Source organism: Pantherophis guttatus, chromosome 7 (genome assembly GCF_059756535.1).
Source record: "Pantherophis guttatus breed Tessera chromosome 7, ASM5975653v1, whole genome shotgun sequence".
Taxonomy (NCBI): domain Eukaryota; kingdom Metazoa; phylum Chordata; class Lepidosauria; order Squamata; family Colubridae; genus Pantherophis; species Pantherophis guttatus.
Genome location: NC_142069.1, coordinates 2,781,052 through 2,790,000, shown reverse-complemented (window position 1 = coordinate 2,790,000; position 8,949 = coordinate 2,781,052). Strand labels below are relative to the sequence as shown.

Sequence of the window (8,949 nt, the reverse complement as noted above, 5' to 3'; positions counted from 1 at the left end):
TTTCTTCTTCCTTTTTCTCTTCATTCTTTCTTTTTCTTTCTTTCTCTCTCACTCCCTTTCTTCCTTCCTTCCTTTTTCTTCCTTCCTTCCTTCCTTCCTTCCTTCCTTCCTTCCTTCCTTCCTTCCTTCTTCTTTCTTTCCTGCCTTAATTTTTACAAATAAATCAAGACAGTGAACATATATCCACACCTTCCTCTTTTCCCCATAAAAGGAGCTTTGTGAGGTGGGTTGGGCCGAGAGAGAGGGACTCACCCAAAGTCACCCAGATGGTTTTTATGGCTAAGGCAGGACTAGAACTCACTGTGTCCTGGTGATTGGCCCAAAACCACCCAGTCAGCTTTAATACCTAATGCGGGACTAGACCTCCCCGTCTCCTGGTTATTGGATCAAAGACACCCAGCTGGCTTTCATGCCTAAATCGGGACTAGAATTCCCCCGTCTCCTAGTGTTTGGCCCAAAGTCACCCAGCCAGCTCTAGAACTCCCGGTCTCCTCTTTCTTATCTGCCATTCCGACCCTGAACTGCTTTCTTTTCCCCATGTAGAACAATTGGCCGCCATTCCTGAATTCAAGAACCTGGGCCCGCTTTTCAAGTCCTCGGAGGCTGTGCAGCTGACAGAGGCCGAGACGGAGTATTTTGTCCGCTGTATTAAGCACGTCTTCTCCAATCACATTGTCTTCCAGGTAAGATAGATAGAAAGATAGATAGATAGATAGATAGATAGATAGATAGATAGATAGATAGATAGATAGATAGATAGATAGATAGGAAGATAGATAGGAAGATAGATAGATAGGCAGATAGATAGATAGATAGGCAGATAGATAGATAGATAGATAGATGATAGATAGATAGATGCATGGATGGATAGATAGATAGATAGCTAGATAGATAGATAGATAGATAGATGATAGATAAATAGATGATAGATAGATAGATAGATAGATAGATAGATAGATAGATGATAGCTAGATAGCTAGATAGATGATAGATAGATAGATGATAGATAGATAGATAGATAGATAGATAGATAGATAGATAGAAGATAGATAGATAGTTAGATAGATAGATAGATGCATGGATGGATAGATAGATAGATAGATGATAGATAGATAGATAGATGCATGGATGGATAGATAGATAGATAGATAGATGATAGATAAATAGATGATAGATAGATAGATGATAGATAGATAGATAGATAGATAGATAGATAGATAGATAGATAGATAGATAGATAGATAGATAGATAGATAGATAGATAGATATAGATGATAGATAGATAGATGATAGATAGATAGATAAAAAGCAAATATGGGGACCTAGGCAAAGTAAATTAATTGGAAAGACTTGAAGCTTGTTGAGTTTAGTTAGTATCTTCATTGTTGCCTCTGTGTAGAACCGGTGTCCAACACTGTCCCCTTTAACACCTGTGGATTTCAATCCCCAGGGGAATTCTGGGAGTTGAAGTCCACAGCGGTTAAAGGGGCCATTATTGGATATCGCTGTCACAGAGCAATGTTTCTCATCCCGAGCCCCTTTTTAAGATGTGTGGACTTCAACTCCCAGAATTCCCCAGTCAGCCAGGTGGAGAGGTATTGTCCGGATGGAAAATTTAGCACCTGGGTCCTGTGCAGAGAGGTCCCCAGGTGAAGGATCCTCCTCCTCCTCCTCCTCCTCTCCACAACTCCCTCTCCCTTCTAGCACTGATGATGTTCCCTAGTTGGGTCATGAAACGTCTGCAAGGAAACCACCAAGCTCAGAGAGCACCAACCTCGAGCTACGAAATATTCTCCTCCATTGGTTCCCTCTTGGCTGCTTGATAAACCCACCCACCTGCGCCTGGTTTTACGTCGAGAGTTCTTGCTTGTCAAAGTTAAAGCCGCTCAGCCAAGTTCTGGAACCAAGGCGTACTAGAAATCCCAACCAGGCGCTCTCCTTTTTTTTTTTTTTTTTTTAAGTTCGATTGCACCAACACCCTCAACGACCAGCTCTTGGAAAAAGTGACGGTTCAGATGGAGCCTTCGGAAGCTTACGAAGTTCTCCGCTGCATCCCGGCACCCAGCCTTTCGTACAACCAGCCGGGCATGTGCTACACGCTGGTGCGCCTGCCTCTGGATGACCCCACCGCAGGTACCGCCAGGAAGGCCTTTCTGCTCCTGATGTTCTGCCAGATGTTAATCCCTCCCTGTGGGTGCATCTCTGTCTTGGGGGTCCACCTTCCATTCCCCCCCCCCCCATTCCTCTCTCCATTTCAAGCTTTCTCGGGCCAAGCTTTCAGAAAGGCGCTAGAATTTTTTTATTTATTTATTTATTTATTTATTAGTTCGATTTATATGCCACCCTTCTCCGGAGACTCAGGGCAGCTTACAATGCTTTAAGCAATAGCCTTCATATTTAATTAATTTAATTTAATTTAATTTAATTATTTAATTTAATTAATTTTATTTTATTTATTTTATTTTTTAATTATTTTATAATTTAATTTAATTAATTTAATTTTTAATAATTTAATTTAATAATTTATTTTATTTATTTATTTTATTTAATAATTTAATTTAATTTAATTTTTTAATTTAATTTAATTTAATTTTTTAACTTAATTTAATTTAATTAATTTAATTTATATGCCACCCCTCTCCAAAGACTCAGGGCGACTGAGTCTTTTGTATATACCTGCTTAGTACGGCTTTTCGTCCCCCCCAAGCGGTGTTCTATTTTTTTATACAAAGTCAGCTTATTGCCCCCACAATCCGGGTCCTCATTTTACCTACCTTAGAAAGGATGGAAGGCCGAGTCAACCTTGAGCCTGGTGAGAATCGAACTCGCAGTAATTGCAAGCAGCTGGCAGCTGAGTGCTACTTTAACAGCAATTTTAGTCCGCTGCACCACCGAGGCTCTTCCCAGCCGCCCACCCAGCTCAGTAGCCCAAAGAGCAAATCTAGCTTAGCAAGACTTTCCCGATCTAGCCGTGGTGTTTTCTGTAACGTGCAACTAAAGAGTAGCAGTTCTGTTTTGCCCTCTCTGCAACACGTAGGGAGCATTGGTTAAGGTCGTTTGGTTAGTTCACACGTTTCCCAAACACAGACATGGCAAGAAAAGTCGTAAAACGGGGCAAAAGTCACTTAAGAAATGTCTCACTTAGCGACAGAGATGTTGGGCTCAATTGCGGTCGTAAGTCGAGGACCACCTGTCGCTCACATTTTTTTTAAAAAAAAGGACCAGTGGGTTAATCGGTCCTCCTTTTGCGCCTTGTCTCTCTGTCGCCCCCTAGTGGCGTGCACCTTTAGCTGCACGATGAAGTTCAGAGTTCGAGACTGCGATCCCAACACCGGCGTGCCGGAGGAGGACGGTTACGAGGACGAATACGTGGTAAGAGCAGGGATGAAATCCACAATTTTTTTTTTACTACCGGTTCTGTGGGCGTGGCTTGGTGGGCGTGGCAGGGGAAGGATATTGCAAAATCTCCATTCCGACTCCACTCTGAGGCCAGCCAGATTCGCCGGTTCTCCGAACTACTCAAAATTTCCGCTACCGGTTCTCCAGAACCTGTTGGATTTCACCCCTGGGTAAGACCCGGGGAGTTTACGGTCATTTGGGGGCGGGGCTTGGATCACGCAATTGCAGCCGCCATCCTGGTTTTTTTTAACCCACTTAACAACCATCTTAGCAATGGGAATTTGAGGCTCCGTTGCGGTCGTAAGTTCGAGGACTACTCGTCATTCTTTCTGGGCTTCCCTTTCCACAGCTGGAGGATCTGGAGCTCGCTCTCTCCGACCACATCCAGAGAATCCTGAAGCCGAACTTCGCCGCCGCCTGGGAGGAAGTGGGCGACGACTACGAGAAGGAGGAAACCTTCGCACTCAGCACCATTAAAAGCCTGGATGGTGAGAGGGTAGCGGCTCTTTCCATTTGGGTATTAAACCAGAAATGGGTTGAGTTTATATTTGATGGTTTTAATCTTTTTTTTATGCTTTAAGTTGCCCAGAGTCACTTTGAAACGAGGGGGGCAGCCAATAAATTTAATAAATAAGTAAACCTTGAACTGTTAGCCAATAGTCCTCGCCTTACGACCGGCTGTTTAGTAACCATTTGATTGATTGATTTATTAAAGGAAGCTGCAAGATGCTCTTTGCAGCTCCCAGCAAGGAAAAAGGGGAGTCTCCAACTGCCCATACAGGTAGTCCTCATCTTACAAGACTTCGCTTAGTGACCGTTTGAAGTTAGAACGGCCCTGAAAAAAGTGACTCATGAGCATTTTTCACACTTACGACCGTTGATCCCGTGATTGACATTCGGACAGCTTGACCACCAATTCACATTTATGACGGTTGCAGCGTCCCTGGGGGGGACGTCCCCTTTTGCAACGAGGAAAACCCAAGGGGGGAGGCCAGGTTCGCTTAATAACCGTGCGACTCATTTAACAACCGAACCAAGGTGTCAAGAAAAGTCGTAAAAAAACCCGGGGCCGAACTCATTTCACAAATTGCTCACTTAGAAACGGAAATTTTGGGCTCGGTTACAGTCGTAAGTTGAGGATTACCTGTCCCATGGACTCCCCCTTGCTCTTCTGGGGCTGCTTGGTCAACCCTCCAGAACCTCTGAATTCCTGTGTCTGGACGACTAACCCCGGGGTGGTATTACCTTTGCTACCGGTTCGCAAATGTGAGCACACGCCACCTCCGTCAAAGCGTCAAAAATGAGACGTGATGACATCCGGGCGGGTGGGCGGAGCCTCCCGCAGCAGCCACTACAGATTCGCCCGAACCGGATAGAACTGGCTGAATCCCACCACTGGACTGTTCTGTCCCGGTCTCACACAAGTACACAAACAGACAGCCGGGGGTTAAATAAACTGGCAGACAACCAATTCTTCCGATAAGAAGCTTGGCAGGAACCCAGTAGCTGCTTGCCAAGAACTTTTACTCAATAAACAAAATACCCACAGTCAAGAATTGTCCGGTTCGTAAAATAAATCCAAGGCCGATAATGTTGTTTCCAAAGATGCAATGTGACTCGATAGTAGTTAGTTTTGTCCGTCACAGAGTCTGAATGGCCACCTCACCCCCTTTTATACCCTGTGGGGTGTGGTCCAGTGACTCAGCCTAATCCCTGGCACGCCTTTTCTTCTGTTGCGCGCGCTTATCTCTGTGACGCTGGCGTGGATCCAGCCAAGACTCATTTCCCTCATCACTGTCCATCTGTGGCTGTGTGGACGTGCTTGGCCCCGGCCCTATCTCTTGCCCTTCGGCGGACACCGAAGGCATTGCCAGAGAGGAGGGTCCTGGAGAGGGAGGCCTTGCCAACTCCTCTCCTTCACTCTCGGAGTCCTCTCCTGCCGATGACACAGGCTCAGGTAACGGAGCCACAACATGGACTAACCCCAGCTGTTGTTTTTTTTTTGTCGAAATGTAGAAGCTGTGAACAACATCGTGAAGTTCCTCGGCATGCAACCTTGCGAGAGATCGGATAAAGTGCCCGAGAACAAAAATTCGCACACACTCTACCTGGCAGGTACGAACCCATCGGGAAATTAGGGGTGTGTGTGTGTGTGTGTGTGTGTGTGAGGATACTGAAGCTCCCTGCAGCTACGCAGGGCTGGGCTTCAAAAATTTTAGCAAGGGGTTCTCTGCACGGTTGCTGGGTGGCGTGGCCTAGTCGGCCTCTTGCACCACGACGGGGCGGGGGGAGGCGTTTTTGCCCTCCCCAGACTCCGGAGGCTTTTCGCGAGCCTCCGGGAGGGCGCAAACGACCTCCCCAGGCTCTGGAGGCCGGAGATGGGCCCGAACTTCCGGTAGGCCCGTTTTTCGCTCTCCGTGAGCCTCTGTGCGTGCCATATGTTTACCTGCATCCAAAATGCGCCGCGTCCATGCCTAAGGAAGAACTAGAACTCACTATCTCTCAGCGATTGGCTTAGTCACCCAGCTGGCTTTTACTCCAAGGCAGAACTAGAACTCACCATCTCCCGGGGATTGGCACAAATGTCACTCAGCCGGCTTTCACGCCTGAGGCAGAACTACAACTCACCGTCTCCTGGTTTCTCGACCTGCACTTTTCCCACTGCGCCCTACAGCCGATATTGATTGATCGATCAATCCCTTTGGGAAGACCGTGGAAGGCCATAAGATAGAGTGGTGCGGTGGCCTAGAGGTGGAGCTCTGGCCTCACAATCGGGAGGCTGCGAGTTTGATCCTAGGTAGAGGCAGATATTTCTCTCTCTGGGCACACTGAGAATAGATCTGCTGAACAAAACTCCGTATTAGTGACAGGAAGGGCATCCGGCCAGTAAACATTCAGCTCCATTTAGTTGCCCAGACTCCGGGATTATAGGGTCATTAAAAGAAGATGATGGAAGGCTCCAAGATAGTACCGTCTCATTTCTTCTGAAATCTTGAATCCCGGCCTACCTTCTCTCATTTCCTCCCTCCACCCCCAGGTATGTTCAGAGGTGGCTTAGACGTCCTGGTCAGAGCCCGACTCGCTCTTGGCGACGGCGTGACGATGCAAGTGACCGTCCGGAGCATCGTCGAAGCCCCCGTGGACGTCATCTTGGCTTCCGTCGGCTAACAGTCGTCACCCGAGCCTGCCCCATCCCCACTGGCGACTCCTCTTCCGGATCTGGGGATGGCGCGTTTATTCGGTTCGTTGCGCGATTCCCTTCGATGGTTATTCTTCTGTCAAGGAATTTTGGCATTTCTTTTGCGCACTCCAGGGTTTCTCAACCTTGGAAGCTTGAAGATGGGTGGACTTCAACTCCCAGAATCCCCCAGCCAGCAGCGCTGGCTGGGGGATTCTGGGAGTTGAAGTCCACCCATCTTCAAGCTTCCAAGGTTGAGAAACTCTGGAGTACTCGGTCGCATCTTCGTTCCGGTTATAAATTATTGCCTTTTGCGAGTAAGTTTAGAGATTGGGGTGGGGGGGTGGGGGGGACAATTTCTTCTTCTTTTTTTTTTTAAATAAAAGAGCAGTTCCTGGATTGGATTTTTATTGGCCGCCAATAAATGAGCTGTTTTCAGCACTTCCAGATGTGTTTTCGTTGGGTCTGAATCAGTGGTGGGTTTCAAAAAATTTTTATTACCAGTTCTGTGGGTGTGGCATGGCTTGGTGGGCGTGGCATGGCTTGGTGGGCGTGGCAGGGGAAGAATACTGTAAAATCTCCATTCCCACCCCACTCCAGGGGAAGGATACTGTAAAATCTCCATTCCCTTCTCACTCCAGGGGAAGGATACTGTAAAATCTCCATTCCCACCCCACTCCAGGGGAAGGATACTGTAAAATCTCCATTCCCTTCTCACTCCAGGGGAAGGATACTGTAAAATCTCCATTCCCTCCCCAATCCAGGGGAAGGATACTGCAAAATCTCCATTCCCTCCCCAATCCAGGGGAAGGATACTGTAAAATCTCCATTCCCTTCTCACTCCAGGGGAAGGATACTGTAAAATCTCCATTCCCTTCTCACTCCAGGGGAAGGATACTGTAAAATCTCCATTCCCTCCCCAATCCAGGGGAAGGATACTGCAAAATCTCCATTCCCTCCCCAATCCAGGGGAAGGATACTGTAAAATCTCCATTCCCTTCTCACTCCAGGGGAAGGATACTGTAAAATCTCCATTCCCTTCTCACTCCAGGGGAAGGATACTGCAAAATCTCCATTCCCTCCCCAATCCAGGGGAAGGATACTGTAAAATCTCCATTCCCTTCTCACTCCAGGGGAAGGATACTGCAAAATCTCCATTCCCTCCCCAATCCAGGGGAAGGATACTGTAAAATCTCCATTCCCACCCCACTCCAGGGGAAGGATACTGCAAAATCCCCATTTCCTCCTGATCAGCTGGGATTTGGGAGGCAGAGAATAGATGGGGATGGGGCCAGTCAGAATTTTTACTACCAGTTCTCCGAACTACTCAAAATTTCCGCTGCCAGTTCGCCAGAACTGGTCAGAACTGCTGAAACCCACCTCTGGTCTGAATGATAAAATGCACTCGGAATATGTCCGCGTTTCTCAGCTTTAAAATATCTGGGTTTTAAAGACTCGAAACTGGCTAGGGAATCCTGGGAGTTGAAGTCCTCTTAAAAGTTGCTTTTAAACAATGGACCAAAAACAGTTTTCTCCACCGTGAGGGGAGACCTTGGAGTGTTTCGGTTTAGGACAAAAGCCGTACTTAACCTCAATTTACAATACCGGGAGTCCTCGACTTACAACAGTTCGCTTAGTGACCGCTCAAAGTTAGGACGGCACTGAAAAAAGTTGAGTTTTTTGTCCATTTTTCACCCTTACGACTGTTTCAGCATCCCTGTAGTCATAAAACGGACATTCGGATACTTGAGAAGTGACTCACATTTATGATGGTTGCAGTGTCCTGGGGTCACGTGATTCCGTTTTGCGACCTTCTGACAAGCAAAATCAACGGGGAAGCCGGATTCACTTAACAACCGGGTTACTCATTTAACAACTGCAGCGGTTCGCTTAACAAGTGTGGCAAGGAAAGTCGTAAAACGATGACGGGGCAAAATTCACTTGAAGAAATTTCTCACTTAGCAACATCAATTTTAGGCTGAATTGTGGTCGTAAATTGAGGATGATCTGTAGTTCATTTAGTGACCGTTAAGTACAACACTACTGAAAGAAGTGACTTATGACCATTTTCCCACTTAACGACCATTGCAGCATCCTTGTGATCAAAAGTTGCTCGGCAACTGACTCATATTTATGACGGTTGCAGTGTGTCACGCAATCCCCTTTTTGCGACCTTCTGACGAACAAAGTCAACGGGGAAGCCGGATTCACTTAACAACCGTGTGACTCATGTAACTGCAATGATTCGCTTAACGACTGCAGCCAGGAAGGTCGTAAAAACGGGGCAAAACTCACCAGTGTCTCATTTCGCGACATAAATATTGGGCTCGATTGTGGTCGTAAGCCGAGGACTACCTGTAATTGGGGTGATT

General features: G+C 46.8%; 1 protein-coding gene across 2 annotated transcripts in view; it reads left to right on the top strand.

Annotated features, from left to right (window-relative positions):
• The window catches only part of COPG2 (coat protein complex I subunit gamma 2), a 37,907-nt gene extending 30,883 nt beyond the window's left edge, over positions 1–7,024 (top strand). For both annotated transcript variants that reach the window (XM_060689388.2, XM_060689385.2), the window contains exons 19-24: positions 544–683; positions 1,962–2,133; positions 3,275–3,372; positions 3,749–3,887; positions 5,416–5,514; positions 6,437–7,024. In XM_060689388.2, coding sequence (XP_060545371.2) covers positions 544–683; positions 1,962–2,133; positions 3,275–3,372; positions 3,749–3,887; positions 5,416–5,514; positions 6,437–6,567 — 779 coding nt within the window. In that variant the 3' untranslated portion in view covers positions 6,568–7,024. The remainder of the gene's footprint in view (positions 1–543; positions 684–1,961; positions 2,134–3,274; positions 3,373–3,748; positions 3,888–5,415; positions 5,515–6,436) is intronic.
• Positions 7,025–8,949: the final 1,925 nt, after the last annotated feature.